This window comes from Athene noctua, chromosome 2 (assembly GCF_965140245.1).
Source record: "Athene noctua chromosome 2, bAthNoc1.hap1.1, whole genome shotgun sequence".
Lineage (NCBI taxonomy): Eukaryota > Metazoa > Chordata > Aves > Strigiformes > Strigidae > Athene > Athene noctua.
Window position 1 is genome coordinate 105,510,788 of NC_134038.1, and position 20,180 is coordinate 105,530,967.

At 40.8% G+C, this 20,180-nt stretch overlaps 1 protein-coding gene across 3 annotated transcripts in view; it reads left to right on the top strand.

The window, feature by feature from the left end:
• ADCY1 (adenylate cyclase 1) overlaps window positions 1-20,180 on the top strand; it is a 172,413-nt gene that overhangs the window by 117,373 nt on the left and 34,860 nt on the right. For all 3 annotated transcript variants that reach the window (XR_012633174.1, XM_074899799.1, XM_074899800.1), the window contains exons 8-11: window positions 9,344-9,499; window positions 13,143-13,337; window positions 15,096-15,193; window positions 19,522-19,606. Coding sequence is in view for 2 of the 3 variants with exons in the window: in XM_074899799.1 (XP_074755900.1) it covers window positions 9,344-9,499; window positions 13,143-13,337; window positions 15,096-15,193; window positions 19,522-19,606 (534 nt within the window). In the remaining variant the exon portion in view is untranslated. The remainder of the gene's footprint in view (window positions 1-9,343; window positions 9,500-13,142; window positions 13,338-15,095; window positions 15,194-19,521; window positions 19,607-20,180) is intronic.

Consider the following 20,180-nt stretch of genomic DNA (forward strand, 5'->3'; position numbering starts at 1 on the left):
AAGACAAGGACAGGGAGGGCTGATTCACCCGTTATGGTCACAGGCAAAAGAGAGACTCAGCTGGGGAAGAAAAAAGATCATCAATTTAACGTGAACACCACCCCCACTGAAATTACTAATCAAACAGAGTAGGACAGTAAGAAATACAGCCACATCTTAAAAACACCTTCTCCTCACCCCTCACTTCTTCCCAGGCTCCCGATTTCTCTACCTCCTCCCTTCAAGCAGTGCAAGGGACAGGGGATGGGGTGTGCAGTCAGTTCGTCACCCATTGTCTCTGCCGCTTCCTCCTCTTCAAGGGGAGGACTTCTCACACTCTTCCTCTCTCCAGTGTGGGGTCCCTCTCACAGGAGACAGTCTTCCACAGATGGGACTGTCCAGCGTGAGCCTTCCCATGGGCTGCAGCTCTCACAAACTGCTCCAGTGTGGGTCCCTGCCATGGGTGCAGTTCTCCCAGCAACAGACTGCTCCAGCGAGGGCTTACTCACATAGTCCCAGCCTCCTTTGGACGCTGCCACCTGCATTGGCATGGGGTCCTCCATGGGCTGCAAGTGGGCACCTGCTCCACCATGGACCTCTACAGCTGCAGTGGGACATCCTGCCCTCTCACCATGGGCTGCATGGGAGTGTCTACTATGGCACACCTCCCCTTCCCCTCCTCCTTTCTTCCACTGACCTCAGTGTTTGCATAGGTATCTCCCTCAAAACTCCCCCTCCTCTCCAGTGTCCTGTTCTTAAATACATTAGCACAGAGGCGCAGCCACCATCACTGTCTCGGCCTTGGCCAGAAGCGGGTCCGACTTGGAGCCAGGGGATCTTCAAGAAGCTTTTCACAGGAGCCACCTCTGTAGCCCCCTCCCCCGCCACCAAAAAACCCACCACACACAAATCCAACATAGCAGGCCATGTGAAAACTTTTCCAACTACTCAGACAATCTCTCTCCTTTGCTAGTGCACATCAAGCGAAAATGTATTTGACAACATTGTTCTAATTTGTAATGCCCCAAGTTAGGCATCTGAGTCCATACCTAGGCACACACTGATGATTTCTGCTTTTAAATTGACAACTACCTGTGGCTACCACTGCTCCTTGTGTCATGGGTGAGTGATTTAGATCACTTAAAGAATCACCATCATGGGTATTATCAAAAGTGATTTTAATATGATGGTGTAAAAGTATGACTTAATAAAGTTTGACAGCAAGGTTCAGTCTGTTACTTATTGTATGGAACAAAGTAAAGGAAAAATGAGTTAGGATTGAGCTAGAATGATTTACACAGAGACCAGAGATGCAAAAGGGTAAGGAAGACCCTCCAGTTGAGTCACAAGGTTCAGAGTGGGCCCCCTTGCTTTCTAAACTCCTAATGGAACTTAAGTGTGGCTAAATCTAATCTTAGTCTCAGACTTAGTCAATAGTTTATCTCTAATGAAATTAGCTACATGGGTTTCATTAGTATTAATTCAGCATGCTGTCAGTCACTTACAAGGATCTGTTGCAAATAAGGGGTCTCTCCACCTTGGCTAAGGAAGTTCTCTCAGTCTCAGGTAAAGAATCTCAAACTTTGAGAGGCATGTCAGCTCAAGGGGAGATCTCCATGCAGCCACTCTGCCTAGCAGAGAGAGCTCAAAGAAGGCTCAATTAGCGTGTCATATTTATGGAATAAAGTGGTTGGCTTGTAGTCAATTTGCATACAATGGGAAAGGCATGCATGGTACTCCCTGTACGCACAACTTTCTTTGTTTCTTGATAAAAGAGTCTTGAAAAACCACCCACTATTCATGTGTTAATTGCATAATCGGTGATCCAAGCTCCTATGCATCAATGTTCACTAGATCACTCTGTCCCTTTATGGATTTCCTAGAGGAGTTCCCTGCCTGGCTACAGCTCAGGCCTTTACCTCCTTTGGAGCCCATACCAAACTACTGTTAGTTTGGTTAAGGGGGTTGGCTGCATCTGTCACACCGTGTCTAGGAGAGTCCAGGGTGGTCTTTGCTCTCAATGGCTGACAGCTCCTACTGAGGAACTTAACTAGAGATCTGAATGCATAACTTGGATGCTTGAGGTGTTAATGGCTCAGGTATACCTTAGCAGAGCTAGTTTAACAGATAGACACACAGGCTCTTGATGGAAGCTCTAGCTTGTATATTGACAGGGGCTGATCTATGCCCAAGACTTTGCATTGCACAAGTTACTGAAATATACACACCCCAACATTGGAAGCAAACTGCTTGTGTTACCACTCAGCACAGACAGAGGAACAATGCTTGTGTTGCAGGGTGTGTTGCTCTATATCTTCAGGATGGTTTTTGCAGTTGCTGTGATGTTGTACATCATCAGCAATGTGACAGTCCATGGCTGTCAATGATGGTGGAATTAGTTACATGCTCTAACATCGGTCTCCTGTCTTCTTTTTCTTTCTCCAGAAATGTGGAATCTGTAGAAGGAAGAAACATAGGGCACTGGTATAAGATTTTCTCTCTTACTGATCTAGAGATTGTTTTAGTTTTCATAGCTGCTGAAAAGTTTTTCTACATCTGTGTCAAGAAAGTGGCCACACTATTCTGAATGTTAAGAGTTTGTCTTATAGAAGCTGTATTATTTACTGGTAAAAATCACTAATGTACTTTCCTGATGGACAGCTGAGGTGTGATAAGCAAAATGTATCATAAGGCCAGTAAAAAGGATGGAAAAACAAATAACTGATGGTTTTAACTGTAAGGAAAAAAAAAATCAGATTTCTCACCTATCTCAGAATGAAATGGCTTGCAGATATTAATTGAACACTACTAACAAGAGTTATGGTCCTGCCAGCCTGAAGATAGAAAGCACAGACAGACATAGCGCTACAGCATTTAGGGTTTATGTAACTGTGTTTTGAATGTTGTTGGTATCTTCTTTCCCATGCCATTTTAAGCACTGCAATTGAATATAGTCAGGGGAACAACAGTCTGCTGCTGTTTCTGAGAATCCCAGATAAGCACCAGTGAATCCCTTACATGAATCTTATGTATTACATGAGATTCAAACACTGGGGTGTTTTCCCAGAATTTTAAACAGTGCTTGTTTGTTTTCTGCATACTTAAAGACACTCACAAAGCTGTAGTAGCCTGGCTGCTTTCAGAGTGCTTTGTTAGGAAAGCCCAGCTCTTAACCTTTTTTTGACAGCTGTGTTGCAGCAAAAAACCAACCTTTCCTAAAATTATGAAGCAAATTAGCAGTGAACAGAATAAGAGATGATCCTGAGGGTCAAAAAGAAGTGTGAAAGTAAAATGTATTGACAAAATGAGCTAGAATGAGAATGCTGCAGTCCAGCTTTCTTGTAATGCTGTCCTGGAGCAAGTTCAGAGCAAAAGCACAGGGAAAGACATTGGGGTTGGGTTTTTTGGTTTTGGTTTTGGTTTTTTTTAAGTCTGTTTCAACAGACTATACTGCATTTCTTGCCTTTATCAGAGACTTAAAGCAGAAGGTGAGATTACTTTAATAGTTCACTCAGAAGTTCACTGTGTCAAAAGTATTGTTCTGCTGTAAAAGTAATAATTTAAAAATGACATGATTTGTGAGACAAAAGTGTGAGAGAATTCCTTTGTTTCTATTTTTTATATTGTGTATATGTAATAGTAGAATGGAAAATCCTCAGTCCCAGTGCAGAATCTATATGTCCTGCAACCACTAGATTAAAAAAAAAAAAAAAAAAAAAAAAAGAAAAAGAAAAAAGCTATATATAAAATTATACATGGTCTGAGAACTGCCAGTGTGTCCAACTTGTGTGTATCGCAATGTTCTTTGAGTGATTAGGTTCTCAGCCAGCCATGAAGAACAGTAGCTATGTGTGTTCCACATCACATAGTAGCTGAATTTGGAAAGAGCCTTTGGAAGTCATATGGTCGACCTCCTTGCTCAAAGCAGGGCCAGCTTTACAGTTAGATCCACTTTTGAAACTGTAGGTTGCTCAGGGCAACTTGTCTGGGTGAGTGCTGGTGTTTCCAGGGCTGGAGATGCGGCAGCCTCTCTGGGCAGCCCGCTCCAGTGCATGATCATCCTCACTGTTCAAACTTCTGTTCTTTGTGTCAAATAGGATTTTTGGGGGGGGTCCAGACTATGTTCAGAAGCCTATGAACAGCCTCTTGCACTTCTTCTGAACATTTTTGGGCTGAGTATGGCTCTGTCTTCTCTGTAACTACTAATTAGGTGGCTGAAGACAGCAATTAGATCCCTCCTTAGTCTTCTCTTCCTCCAGCTCAAAGAACTGAATTTCCTCAGGTTCTTCTTGTATGTCACATGCTATAGAACCCTAACTGTTTTGGTGAATCTTCGCTGAACTCACTCTAGTTTTTCTACTTCTGGGCACCCCAAAAGTAGACACACTACTCCATTTTTTTCAGTGACCTGAGTTAAAAAACTTCTATTTGACTCCAAGACAGCTGGAAAACTCTCCTGTATTTTCAACATACAAGGAGTTCATACTATTCATACATTAGCTGCCAATAAGATTTATAAACGAAAAGAGCAGTTGGTATAGGCTAAAAATGTTCTACCTACTTCTTTGAAGATACAGTCAGGAAAATATGTGCATATTCATGAAAATATGTCGTTGAGGAAAAGCCGTGTTGGTGGCAGGGCCCTACTTCCTGAGCTAAACTGCTAAATGGATACCCATTCCAAGTTTTCAAGTTGCAGGTTGTTCACAGAAATGCATCTGTTATAAGAATTTTGCATCAAAGAAAGTCTAAATTCATCTTTTTTCACAGGATTTCAAATCCTTGTAGGAGTATATAGTCAGGCCCTTGTGCTCACCTTTCTCAGTCATGCTTTCTTGAATCTTTTGCTATTAAGATGTTTTATCTATTCTTTGCCGTTCTTGTAACTTTACTGTGGCATTTCCATAATGAAGGCTGTCAGCCAACTTCTGTAGCTCTCTGTAATTATTTATGAGCGTCTTTTCCAGTCCCCAGGTGCTGTAAGAGAAGCCAGCGACAGAGAAGACCACCCTGGCTAAACAGGGAGCTGGGGCTGCAACTCAGGGAGAAAAGATGTTTACAGCTTTTGGAAGAAAGGGCTAGTCACTCACAATGAATACAAAGATGCTGCTGTAAGGCTATGCAGGGCAGAAATCAGGAGGTCTAAAACCCAGCTGGAAATTAATCTGGCTTCAGCAATCAAGGACAACAAGAAATGTTTCTATAAGTATGTAAGCAGCAAAAGAAAGCCTCCATCCCCTGCTAGACACAGGAGGAAACGTGGCAACGAGTGATGAGGAAAAGGATGAGGTCCTTAATGCCTTTTTTGCCTCAGTCTTTAATAGCAAAACTAGTACTGAGGGAATCCAGCCTCCTCAGCCAGAAGACAGAGACTGCGAGAATGACCCCCCCGCATACCAGGAGGAGACAGTCAGTGACCTGCTGCATCACACAGACATACACAAGTCTATGGGACCAGATGGGATACACCCGAGGGTGCTGAAGGAGCTGGCTGGGGTGCTCGCCAAGCTGCTTTCTATCATTTACCAGCAGTCCTGGCTGACCGGGGAGGTCCCAACAGATTGGAAATTGGCCAATGTGACACCCATATAAAAGAAGGGTCAAAAAGATGATCTTAGAAATTACAGGCCTGTCAGCTTGACTTCTGTGCCTGAGAAGCTGATGGAGCAGCTCATCCTGAGTACCATCACACAACACATGCGGGACAACCAGGTGATCAGGCCCAGTCAGCATGGGTTTATGAAAGGCAGGTCCTGCCTGACAAACCTGATCTTCTACGACAGGGTGACCTGCTTATTGGATGAGGGAAAGGCTGTGGATGTTGTTTACCTTGAATTTAGCAAGGACTTTGACACCGTTTCCCACAGCATTCTCCTGGCGAAACTGGCTGCTCGTGGCTTGGATGGGCACATGCTTTGCTGGGTGAAAAACTGGCTGGATGGCCGGGCCCAGAGAGTTGTGGTGAACGGAGTTAAATCCAGTTGGCAGCCAGTCACAAGTGGTGTCCCCCAGGGCTGGGTTTTGGGGCCACTCCTGTTTCACATCTTTATTGATGATCTGGACGAGGGGATCGAGTGCACCCTCAGTCAGTTTGCAGGTGACACCAAGTTGGGTGGGAGTGTTGATCTGCTCGAGGGTAGGGAGGCTCTGCAGAGAGACCTGGACAGGCTGGAGCCATGGGCTGAGGCCAACTGCAGGAGTTTCCATAAGGCCAAATGCCGGGGGCTGCCCTTGGGCCACAACAACCCCCAGCAGCGCTACAGGCTTGGGGAGGAGTGGCTGGAGAGCTGCCAGTCAGAGAGGGACCTGGGGGTGCTGATTGACAGCCGGCTGAACAGGAGCCAGCAGTGTGCCCAGGGGGCCAAGAAGGCCAATGGCATCCTGGCTTGTGTCAGCAATAGAGTGGCCAGCAGGGACAGGGAAGGGATCTTACCCCTGTACTCAGCACTGGTGAGGCCGCACCTCGATTCCTGTGTTCACTTTTGGCCCCTCACTACAAAAAGGACATTGAATGACTCGAGCATGTCCAGAGAAGGGTAACGAAGCTGGTGAAGGGTCTGGAGCGCAGGTCGTACGAGGAGCAGCTGAGGGAACTGGGGGTGTTTAGTCTGAGGGGAGACCTCATCATCCTCTACAACTACCTGAAAGGAGGCTGCAGAGAGCTGGTGATGAGTCTCTTTAACCAAGTAAGCGATAGGACAAGAGGTAATGGCCTCAAGTTGCGCCAGGGAAGGTTTAGACTGGATATTAGGAAGCATTTCTTTCCAGAAGGGGTAGTTAGGTGTTGGAATGGGCTGCCCAGGGAGCTGGTGGAGTCCCCATCCCTGGAGGTGTTTAAGAGTTGGGTCAACTTAGCGCTGAGGTATATGGTATAGTTGGGAACTGTTGATGTTGGGTTGATGTTTGGACTGGATGATCTTCAGGGTCTTTTCCAACTTAGACAATTCTGTGATTCTGAGATGTAAAACTGAAGTCGTTGACCTCATTAATGCAATGACCAAGTGAAAGGTTTGAGCAAAGAGCTAATGATCTCTTGAGATATGGTCCACCTGTAAACTTCTGTGTATTCCTTTTTTATATCTGTGTTTTTTAAAAAAATGAACCAAATTGAAAACTCAATGGAATTTCAAGAAAGTTGCTCATTTTTCTTGTATCAAAAGAGAGACTGAGGAAACCATGTAATACTTCTAGAGGTATTATGGCTACATTCGGAAAATTTGTAAGTGGAGTATCTGTCCAAAAAGTATGTTTTAGCTGTTGGGAGTGATAGCTCAGAAGCTCATCATATCTGCTATACTCAAGCCTAACAGCTACATACTTGGTGTACTTAGGAATACCTAAAGGATGATTAGTACAAGAACAACCTTGTACAGTATCTTCTATGTGGTTATTGCAATATAGTGGTAAGTCTTCTGCTAGATAGGCCTCGAAAGATAGGGTTCATGTTGGGTATCTCTTCATGGAGGCTTTTGTTTATCTATCAGTTCTGCAAATGATCACACGCTAGCTGATACACTAATGACCTTTTAGATTCCAGCTGATGATCATGCAGTACAGTGCTGGTGATGCTAGCTGGCTTCAGTCAGCCTTTCAGTGCACAACAAAGCATATGTGCATACCTAGGGCACCTTTCCACATTTGAAACATGTCACATGGTCTAACATAGCCATCTGCAAATAAACAAATGTGCAACTATTTATACAGCAGTAATTTTTGTGTTTCATAGCCACAGTGTAACTGACTGAGCAGAGTACTGGTAGATCAATAGGATTACCCTTGATTCTCCAGAAAATGTAGATGCATAGCTGTATGCATTAAATATAGCATAGCAAACCAATACCTGAGATGTCATTCACAATATAAGCAGTGTCATTTGCCATGTCCTTCTAAATTGAGGTATTCATGAAGATGTGCATTAAACAAATGCTTCTAGTTTACTTTCTTCTTCATTCCTTGATCATTCAAGTAAGGATGTAAACTGCTCTGTTAAATCATAGTATTGTGAATACTGGACAGCAAATCCTCAGTGCCATTTGTGGGTTTTAGAGCATTCGAATGAAGTTTTTGGAGTGTGATTTGTTCTGTCTTTTGTACCTAGGAATGCTAAGGATGAAATGTAAGGCTATGCAGGGCAGAAATCAGGAGGTCTAAAGCCCAGCTAGAAATTAATCTGGCTTCAGCAATCAAGGACAACAAGAAATGTTTCCATAAGTATGTCAACAGTAAAAGAAAAAATGGGGAGAGTCTCCGTTCCCTGCTAGATGCAGGAGGAAATTTGGTAACAAGTGATGAGGAGAAGGCTGAGGTCCTTAATGCCTTCTTTGCCTCAGTCTTTGATAACAAGACTAGTTGTATTGAGGGAATCCAGCCTCCTCAGCCAGAAGAGAGAGACTGGGAGAACGACTCCCCCAAGGTCTTTTCCAACCTAGATGATTATGTGATTCTGTTAAATCCTCTGTGCTCCTTTATTTTGCTGTTCCAGAAAAGATTAATTTTACAAGGATAAATTCCCATACTGTGGTGGTATGGGGTCCTTCCACATTTCCCATGAACACTGCTTCACATATTCCACATGCCACAAGCATGAATAAGATTGGTATAAATACTGAGGGTACAATATAGGATCACTCTTATTCTGATCTGTGAAAGCTTCTGAACATGTGCTAGGGGTTTACTAAAGTCAGCAAGAGTTAAATACATGCTTAAGAGTTAACCAAAAAAATATTTGTCCTTGCTGAACTGGGAGCTCTGTGATAAAACGAAAAGATTATACCCAACCTCTGTGGTATAACACTTCTCACTTTGAAGAAATAAGATGCAAGATATAATGTCAGTGACTCACAGCCTCCTTTTAGGGAACGTGTATAAGTGTATCTTTAAAACAAAAGCTATCCTCTTCTGATTTTAATGGGTTTACCAGTGACTGAAGTAACAAAATGAGGAAATAAGAAAAAGACTGAAATTATATTTTTAACATTGATTAACAAAAATGCTAATTTCCTCCTTTTTTTTTTTTCCTGTATTTTTCCAGAATTTATTTTAAGGTTAAAGAAATACAAATATTGCCTCTTTTATGAGTTTGCCTTTAATATGCCTTTTTTTAGTCTACACTTCTATATAGAAAACAGTTCCCAAAATGTTAAGTATGTGTTTAAATACTGTCTGTTCAATAGATTCTTTATATCTCAGGTTAAAAAAAGATGAAGTAATCTTCATCTGCAAATATACAATGTTTATCAAAATGCATTGCTTCTTGATTAGAATATTGCTTTGTTTTGACCACTAAATGGTGTAAATGTCTGCAGGTATGTATGTCTGCCTGGGAGTGTAATGACATAGTTATAAATATTTTTCTGACCAACAGATATTTCCTGGACTGATTCTCTCGGACATTAAGCCTGCCAAAAGAATGAAGTTCAAGACAGTCTGCTACCTGCTTGTTCAGCTCATGCACTGTCGTAAGATGTTCAAAGCAGAGATCCCTTTCTCCAATGTCATGACGTGTGAGGATGATGATAAGGTAATCCATGTGGGCTCTTTGGGCATCAATTCCCAGGCCACATCGAGCAGACCTGCTCTGAGAACATATGGGGTGGTCTGACCATCTGATAGAGCAGTTTCTGGTGTACCTGCTGGATCTGGAGCTATATAATGCCCAAAGCCTTCTCACAGTTTAAGATAAAACTTAATTATATCAGGCCTCAAATTTGGGCAAGCCAGAACAGGTGACCTATGTGGCTTCTCTTAAGGGCTTCCTTCATAGGAATTAGAGTTTCTGAGGTGTTTTCTGCGATTACCAAGAGCTATTCTTTTGCATCATGAGTCCATCACAGTCTGAAGCTGATGGCAACAAAAGCAAAATAACAGAAGAGCTTTGTATCTCCAGATGGTTCTCTAAAAAATGATAGGCAACTGATTAGCCAAAAAACCTTAGTCCCTAATGTAAATCCTAAATACAGAAGTCCCTAATACAACTATGAATACCACTTTCTTGAATGGCTTGTAATACCATAACCCAAAATTGCTTTACATACTAGTAGCCTGGTTTACTTTCATTTCTGTGTGTATTTACATAGAAATTTATGAAGAAAAAATTCTTGAAGAGTTGCTCATTCCGTTTTCTTTGCCAGTAGGTGGCAATATTATATAGGGCACTCCACCAGTTCTCCAAAACAGGGCATGTGTTCATTGGAATCAGTCATTCATGTTAACTGATTGATCCAACTTTTTTTTTGTTCTCTTTTTTTATGTTTATTGAAGATTCAGTCTAAATCTTACTTTCAGGAAGCATTATAACTTTTATATTTTGGGATTATATGTGCTCCTGTTTCTCCCGTGGGAAAAGGGGAGAAAAGCCAGTTAGTTTCTCTAAAACAGAGTTTCAGTGAAGATTTTCAGGAACTCCAGACTTGATTTTGAAATTGGCCCTCAAACAGGCCTTCCATTTTTGAATTAGTACTGTTCTCTGAGTATTTAAAAAAAGTAACCCGCACATTCTTTAAAACATATGCAATACTTTACAATGTCTTGTGTATATGTATGTATAAATATGGTATAGTATACACAGAAAGTCGCGATATGGGTTTGCTGGCGATCTGATGAAAATTTTCTCATGCCAGAACATTTTCAGTGAAGTTCTGCAGTGCTATCTTTAACTGAACCAGTTGTTCTGAGCTTTTGTACCTAATATGTATCATTCATCTTGGAGTATGATATATGATTTTAATATAAATATGCTGTGTTGCAATGCAGGGTTTTTTCAGAGATATCAGTCCTCAAATCATTATCAAAAATAAGCTATGACTATAAAAGCTTTGAAGCCAGCACATTATTGTAACATGTATTTATTTATTTAATTTCTGAGAAATATAAATACTGAATCTTGATAACATATACAACGTAAGTCTACTGTATGAAATAATAATAGAGATAAAAATAAGAGACCTAGTAAAATTAATTCTATGTAACCAACAGGTATTTTGATTAAGCACAGTAACCCTATTTCAAAGTGGCAGAACAAATATCATTTATTACATATATCAAAATAACTCCCATCATCTACCCTCATTCCATATTTTAAAGCAAAGAAGTGGTTTTTTTTTCTTTAAATGCTGTTTTGCTCACTCCTATTATTATGCTATAGGCTTAAATTTGGATTATAAAAAATCCCCAAAGATGTACTTTCTGCTGCACCTTAAGCAATACATATACTACTAACTAGCTGTATCTTTATGAAGAGCAAAACTGTATATTCCTGACTATATTCCTGAAAGCATTCAGTTTCCCTGTAAACTTGTAGGACACATGCCTTCTGCAAGAGAACTATTTTATTTCTTTTTCAAAACATTTAGAGTAGTTGTTTGGCTAGCAATTTAAGATTTCTATTATGGCTAACAGAACCCAGAAAATCAATTTGAAAGCTCTAATCCATGTATATCTACAAGATTATTTCTCATGCTGAAACAATTAGTTCTTATGCCACAGACAACTTAACAAGTAATGTGGTCTGATAGTTTGAAGAAAAAGGTGTCAAGTAGCCTCATAATTGTTTAATGCTGGTATAGCCTGATGTCTACATATAAAGTTGGAAAAACAAGACTTGGAAAGTTGCTTATCTTCGCTAAGGGGCATTCTTCTTTACAATCAGAAAACTAAGGCATCAGTCAGCAGTTAACTCTTCCCAGTGTTCATAAGTATTCAGGTATATTATACACATAACTTAAGATATGTAAACTAATGAACTGCTGCAGTCCACTGTTTGCTCACTGATAGGGACCTCATGAGAATTACTTCTTGTGGAATAAGACAGAAAACTGCCATTCCTGCAGAATTACCTAAATAACAATCACCACCTCTTTTTACCATCCGGTTTAAAAGGATATTTTGTAGTATAGCCTTTAAAGAGTGGGCTATTAAGTAGTGACTGCTCCGAAGAAAGAAATTTTGTGTGCTTTTGTCACAGCTTGCTGACAGTCTATACTGATTATATCCTGAGCTAGAGTTGTCCTAGCGTTGTCCTTATCCCTGAGCAGACTTGTCATTTCATAATGTTTTGAATTGTCTTCCTGAACTCTGCAGATGTTAGATAAAGTAGTATTCCTTTAACTGTATAAAAACAGTACAACTTGCCTGAGCTTGTGTATCAAAACTCTTCTGGGAAGTAAGGCTTGACCCATTTTGAGGTGAAAAGGTTATTCAATTAATGTCTCTTTCTTCATGCTCAATGTGCTAGCCATTAGGTGACTGATTTTTCAAGACTGGCCTACATCTTTCTCACTCTGTGTTTAAAAAATGCTGCATCTACAAGAGTATTTTGTGAAGACCCTGATTGTTTCACTGTGCTGGGACATGGGCAGTCATACTCGTGCAGATCTAGCTGTAATGGTTTATCTTACAGTGCCCTCAACTGAAGTCAAACAGATTGTCTAAAATCTCTTTCAGATACACTCTGTGATAAACCTTTGCATTGAAAAGTACTATCAGTGATCATCTTGTCAGTTGTGCTATCATAGGCACAGCGGAATTAACCCCAGTTAGACACAGGTTAGCTCTGATAATTTATTGGACAGGTCCTCAGGATCTGCACATGCATTTTGGTATATTCAAGAGGTCTTAAGAAGACAACCACTTGGGTGAGTTAAAGATAGGAACACTTGAGATTTCAGACCCTCTGCAGTTATTGTGCAAGAGGTTAAGGAAAACTATCTTTTCAAAATATATATTGTTGCCTAGACAGCCTTGGACAGTAAGACTTGTGTCATGAAGAGCCTGGTTATCTTGTCTTAAAGATGTCCAGAGCTCCATGTCTTCCATCAAGACAAAAATTCTAACTATTGTTTCAGATAAAGTTACACTGATTGGGATCAAACCAATTATTTCCTCAGCGGCAGAGAACTATCAGATCAGTATGTGAAGAGAATTTCTGCAGAAGAGGATCGATTATCCTGGAATGCAGTGGGGGTCTTCTCATTGATTTTAATGAGATTGGGATTTCAGCTAAGGAGTTTTTAAAATATAGTTATCACACATAGATAAGATATCTGTCTTTTGTAGTTGCTCTGCTTAATGAATTCCTCATTCTGACTGTCAGCTTGAGATAATATGAACAGCAATGAAAAATGTCAATGTTAATAAAATCTGTGCTTTCTTCATCTGTGCTACAGAGGAGAGCATTAAGGACAGCCTCTGAAAAACTCAGGAATCGTTCCTCTTTTTCTACCAATGTTGTATACAACACTCCAGGAACACGAGTAAACAGATACATCAGCCGTTTGATAGAGGCCCGGCAAACTGAGTCTGAGATGGCTGACTTGAACTTCATTACCCTGAAGTATAAACAAACTGAGCGTGAAAATAAAGTAAGGGGTTTTAAAATTATTTTTAGTGATTTCACTGACCATGAACCACTAGCATTGATTTTTATTTGGTTTAGACAGTATTTAAATTTATTCACTATCTTTAAATAATGCTCTGCACTGTGTCTCAGTTAAGAGGGTGATATTATCTCCACCTTCTTTCTATGGAAGCACTTGGAGGGGATAAAAAGAAAGATTGGTATCTTTCTACTCATCAAGATCCTCCCCCATAAAGTTAAACATCTTGTGTTTTGGCCTTCCTTTTGCTTCTCCAGACTGCCTGACCTGCGTCACCTGTTTAATGCTGTCTCGTGGCAATGTGGCTGCCTACTGACTCATCTGCTCTGGAGAAGCGTTAATGACTTGAGGGTGCTTCCCTCTGCATATGTAGCCTGATAAGTATTGATCCCATCAATCCTAGAAAATATTAAAAAAATCTTAAATCTCTGGACAAGGAATAAGATTGTGATCTTATGCCAGAGTGACTGTGCTGGAAGCAGGGACTTACTCCAGACTTATAAGCATGAATATAAGCTAACAAAGTAGAGCTGTTTGTTCCTACCTTGTATGGGTTTTATTTGTAAATACAAATTGTTTTAATTGGAAAAAAATAAAATACTTTCATTTATGTGTTTGAAAAAGCAAAAGTGAGATGCTTATGGATTAATTTGGCAGTAGCATTTATTTTTCCACTGTAAGTCACTTTGTAGTCTAAGATTTCATGTCACTACTCGTTCAAGTTGGAAAGCTATGTGCCACATTGGACTCAATTTTTTTAAGGTCTTGAGCATTAACTTTGATTTCAAGTTTCCAAAGTGATTTATTATTTAATTGTAATTGTTTTCTTTCAAAATAAGAAAGTATTTTGGTGTAAATGAGATTGAAATTTGGATCTTTCTGAGAAAACACTTGTGCATTTCCAGCCCTGAAAAGTGTTCTGTTGTAAGGACTGTGGCTTAGTGGAATCAGGGACACTAACAGCTCAAAACTGAGCCCCTGTCTCTCATTAGCAGCTGCCTCCAGCCCACCCATTAGTGTTCTGTCCTGAGTAGCTGAGTTGATCGGACTCCTTGAAGGCAGCACCAAGTGGGGGTTGGCCTTTTTTTGTGATGAGGGAGGAGGGAGTTCCACCTCCTCCTGGTTTGAAGTGGATGAATCCTTTTTGCTCCAAAAGATAAACTTATGCCTGAGCCTAACCCAGATTTCACAAAATCATGGAATGGTTTGGGTTGGAAGGGTCTTTAAAGATCATCTAGTCCCAACCCCCCTGCCATGGTCAGGGACACCTTCCACTAGACCAGGTTGCTCAAAGCCCCGTCCAACCTGGCCCTGAACACTGCCAGGGAGGGGGCAGCCACAACCTCTCTGGGCAACCTGTGCCAGTGTCTCACCACCCTCATAGTAAAAAATTTCTTCCTTATATCTAATCTAAATTTACCCTCTTTCAGTTTAAAACCATTACCTCTTGTCCTGTCACTACACTCCCTGATAAAGAGTCACTCCCCAGCTGATTAGTTACAGGGTGAAAACTAAATAGCTATAGGCCAACAGGAGCAACTGAAACAGAAGGCTGTTAAGGAAAATGTTGTGTAGACTTCCCTCATATATTTTTTTTTTTTTTCATTTGAATTAAGCAATGATCATTTGTATGTTTGTAAAACGGGTAGGGGCTTGTTTTGGCTTAGGCTGAGAATGGACAAGTGTGGGTGGCTGGGTGTGTATAAAATGCTCACTGTCTGCATTTCTTCCTTTCTTCAACAGTACCACCAGCTTCAGGATGAGTATTTCACCAGTGCTGTAGTTCTTTCACTAATTCTAGCTGCCTTATTTGGCCTTGTCTACCTTCTAATAATACCACAGTAAGTTTCTGTCTTTGGCCATTATAATTCAAAGTGGAACATCTTCAACCATCCTGCACAGGTTAAAACATTAATGTCATTGGAATGGGAATTAGCACCCAGGTCCATATCTTCTCAAACAGCGGATTTTCTGATGGTTATAACTCTGATGGTTATAACCTCAGTCTAACTGTTGTCTCTTACATTTGTCAAAAGTCACATTTTGCTATCTTATTTAAAACAACTTCTTCCTTGTTCTTTTTTTTTTCTTTTTTTCTCTTTTTTTTTTTCTTTTTTTTTCTTTTTTTGATAGAAGGATGTGCTTAGAAGACAAAAACACATCTGCTAAATTTATTTAAAGCATTTATGCACTACAAACAAAGGTGTTACTGCAGTCTAAATGTATTTGTGCTGGCTTTGGACAAGGTACTTCAGGTACTGATAGCAAGATAGAGAGAGCTTAATGGGAACTAAGTACTGAAGTATCCATCCAGCTTTTCAACCCAAATTTATAGCCTGCATTGAGGTTTTTGGTATCAGTGCTATTACTATACAAACTGCCTAGTGCATAGTTTGGCCATTTCCATAGCAGCTGCAGTCAGACCGTGGCTGCACTAAAGCAGACATAACCAAATACTCATGATGAATTTGGGGGCCTCTGATGCCTATTGTTGAGTGATATAATTTAGTGATTACTTCAGATTTTGTCAATTCTATGTGAATGCTTATTAAATAAAAAAATAATTAGACTTCACTTTCAAGTCTGGGGGTTATAATAAGCAGATATAATTGTGTTCAAGGTATAAAAATTATGATTAATAAACTTTTTCGGATGAGAATATTGAAACATTCAAAATAAGCTCCACTCACTTTTACTAATTATTAGGATTTCAATGGGAATAGAACTGGCCACAGGATAATGCTTTTGAAAATCTCATTTTAAATTCTGGTCTTTTCTATTCACAAATCCCCAGTCAGGATAATGCTTACTCCTATATTCTATTATTTCTAATTGAAAGTTTGAAAAACACATTTTTTACTTTAATGATAATAATAATAACAACAACAATAATAATAACTTAAATTTATTTTATAATAACTTTCAGCTGGAGCATTCAAAGTCATTTACAAAAATCATCTGATTTCCAGACTAATGACCTCTGCTGACTAATTGGAGCATAGTTAAGAACTCTTTCACCTACTTCTGAAGTAAAGCCCAGCTGCAGTACATAGCAATTTCGAACAAGGAGAGACAAAGGGTATTAGCATAACTGAAACTGGAATTAATTTTCAGGAATCATATGGTATGGTATTTGGTAACCTTTCCAAAATGTACTGTCACTTAAAAAGCAGCTGGACAGAGATTCTATTTAAGCTCTGATCTGACAAACACATGAGCTCTCCAGCAGAACATGACTGCTGAAGGCCATGAAGATAGACTGGTTCATCACTGGGTTAGTTAGAAAAGCCACACACTGAATGGTCTTAAGTTCTCTCTTCTAGCATCTGGTGGTGGTGGCTTCATGCAACCAAATTACTAGTATTCTAGGGATTTTCTCTCACTGTGACCATGAGCTAGACTAAAACTTTGGAAGTATTGGAAAATTTCCCCTCTGCACAGAACTTGGAGTTTTAAGTTGCTCTTTAGATTGCCAAGGTAGTTATAAGTATGACAAGAGAATGCAAAAGCCAAGACAAGTGTAATGTGTTACTATAAAGGGAGAAGTGATAATAATAGTGCTTGTCATGTATCACAATATTCCAAGGAGGAGATTCAAAATCTAGAGACAAGAAAATGTTGTTAAGAAAGCCAGTTGCTGCATAAATACACAGAAAACAATGAACTTGACATTCTCACAATTCATATGATCATCTGAGCAAAACAGCTTCTCAACTAAAGACGTATTTTATATCCCCAGATGGAGATGGTGAAAGTAAGGCTATGTTCCTGTCAACCTAATCTGTCCAATTATAGAGGCACACATGCAGCGTAGCCACTAAAGATCCTGATGATGAACCTTTCTGATGTCTTATGCTGGGTTTACTTTTAAAAAACAATGTAGCCCTTTATTACTGGTGCCAACCCAAATCTCTCTCAATGTCCCACTCAGCACTCCTGTCAGTTTTTGGCTGTTGCTGCCATAAAAGACAGTGTTGCAGTCATGTCCCTTGCATTTTTTCTTAACATACTACCATGAGCCAGTCCCCTAAAAGCACAAGGGAGCCTGCTGTCTATTAATACTTGTATTCAGAATCCACACTGACAGAATATAGCATACCTTTCCCATTCTGGATACAGATACTACACCACAGAAATTTCTGTGTTTGTGTATTGGTGGAAATCGGTACATGAATATTGTGGTTTGAGTCCAGAGGGAAACTGAGCACCACACAGCCGCTCACTCACCCCTTCCTCCTCAGGAACGGGAAGGAAAAAATAAAGCGAAAGTCTTGGGAATCAAGATAAGAACAGAGAGGGGTGACTTAACCATTTTAGTCACAGCAAAAAGACACACTCAGAGGAAGAAAAAGAACATCAATTTAATTCAAACTCTAGCAACAACAACAACACTTAACAGACAGAGTAGGACAGTGAGAAGCATTACCACATCTTAAAATACATCCCCCCATCACTCCCTTCTTCCCAGGCTCAGCTTTGCTCCCATTTTCTCTGCTTACTCCCCCCCAGCAGCGCAGGGGGCAGGCAAAGGGGGGGTGCAGTCAGTCCCACCACTTCTTCCTTCTCAGGGGGAGGACTCCTCACACTCTTCCCCTGCTCCAGCATGGAGTCCCTCCCACGGGAGACAGCCCTCCACAAACTTGCTCCAACCTGAGTCCTTCCCATGGGCTGCAGCATTTCCCAAGCTGCTCTGGTATGGATACATCCCACATGTTGCAATCCTCCCAGCACTGAACTACGTCAGTGAGGGCTTCTTCCCTCAGAGTCCTGGTCTTTTTAAGGCACAGTCACCTGCTCTGGTGTGGGGTCCTCCAGGGGCTGCAAGTGGGCATCGGCTTCACTGGTGATGTCCATGGGTGGTGGGGGCCTGGCCCTGCCATCTCACCACAGGCTGAGGGGCGTCTCTGCACCGGCATACCTCTCCCCCCTTCCTCCTCCTTTCTTCCATTGACCTCGGTGTTCACACAGGTGTCCTCACAATGTTCCTCACAACTCCCACTCCTCCTCCCAGGTTCCACTTCTTACATATGTCACTGTCACTAATCGGCTCAGCCTTGTCCAGAGGTGGGTCCGACTTGGAGCTGGGGGAGCTTTGAAAAGCTTCTTGCAGGATCCACCACTGTAGCCCCCTCCCCTGCTACCAAAAACCCCTGTCACACAAGCCCAGCACAGTGAATTTGAAATCAAAGCCAAATACTGAGAAATTCATCAGCAAAAGAATTTTGAACTTTTAGAAACTTTGTACAAGCAATCTTTCCCCAGTGATGATCAAGGGCACAAGTACACATATGCTTGCAGCCATGGCTCACATCTTCTGGACTGGCTGTGTTGTTCTCACAAGACTAGAAAAGAAGGTGTGAAGATCATGTTATGCTGCTGTCATATGGCCCTGGCTCCATGGATGACTGGGGGCCAGGCTGTCCCTAAGCATAAATCAAAGCACCAGCGCTGGTGGACTCATTTTTGCCAGCTTGCTCACATCCATAAGGTACTGTTCCAATAACACAGGTTTTCTGGAGAAGGAAGTGCTTGGTCTGCACTCCTCATGAAGAACAAACCTATTTTGAAAGATTAGTAGAGGGAAGATTAAGAATTAATAGAATTATTACAGCATCTTTGTGAAACCTAGGATTTTTCTAACCATTGAGAAAGATTGAAAAAGTTGTTCTGTTTCATTAGAAGAAGGGATCGCAGTCTAGTCTGATTTTATTTGACTTCATAAGTAACTGAGTTGACTGACCTCTGATTTCTGAATCTTTGAGAAGGAAAGATTAAAAGGGAAGAGCGTCTGGTAGCTGCTACACAGCTGCCAAGGCCAAGTAATTAGGTTACACACTCCAGTTATAGGAGTCATCATGCTGAATATTCCGCATTAGCCTACAATTAGAAAGTGTCTCTCCCGTCGCACCTTATAGTTGAATTTTTGAGGTGCTTTGATCTCCTTGCTGAGGTCAGAGTGGGCATCATATACAAGAACATTTACTGATTTCTCATTCTTGAGAGCAGTGCATTTCGCTCTGAAATTTCCTCTGTGACAGTATTACAGCAAGGGTGAGGGGGAGATCCTCCACAATTCATCCAAAATGCCATTTCAGAACAATGTCTGTTCTTTTTGTTTGCATCTGTTACTGAGTTGCATTGCTTTACCTCTATTGTGTTTTGATTCTAGGAGTACCGTAGTTCTTGTTCTCCTGGTGTTCTGCATATGCTTCCTAGTGGCTTGTATTATGTACCTACATGTCACACGAGTACAAGTAAGTGATTCAAGATTTTATTACTATTCTTCCTTTCCTTGGCTATAATTTGTTTGTCCTTTGGAATATGAAGCCATCAGCACATGCTTCACAGATTCAGAGTCTGAAATCTATGTGCTTTTCAGGTTTATTGCTAAGTAATGTATTAGGTACTTCAAAACCAAAGATGATTCACCTCAAAGTAGAGTTTTTACATGAGTAATCATTACAGCAGTGTAGCATTCAGTACAATTAATGCTATGTTTTTTGTCTTTTTTGTAACTCTTCCCCGAACACCTGCCACTAGCTACTGAATCATTCTAGTGTTCAGATAAACAACTGCTTTAACCTGACTTTTTCTCCTTTCTGTCTACAGAGCATGCTAGTTCTCCCTTCCATTCCAACTGGTATCTGGGTGTAAAGTCCTGCTAACTTCCCCTCTGTTTTCAAAACTTTTCCTGCCAAAGCAGCAGCTGTTTTGATGGTAAAGCACAATGTTTTGCACACGCAACCCTTGGCCTTTTCAAAACCTTTAGTAATGATTAATTCTCCTGCATTACATTTTCACAACAGTGATGATGCAGAAGGACATTTG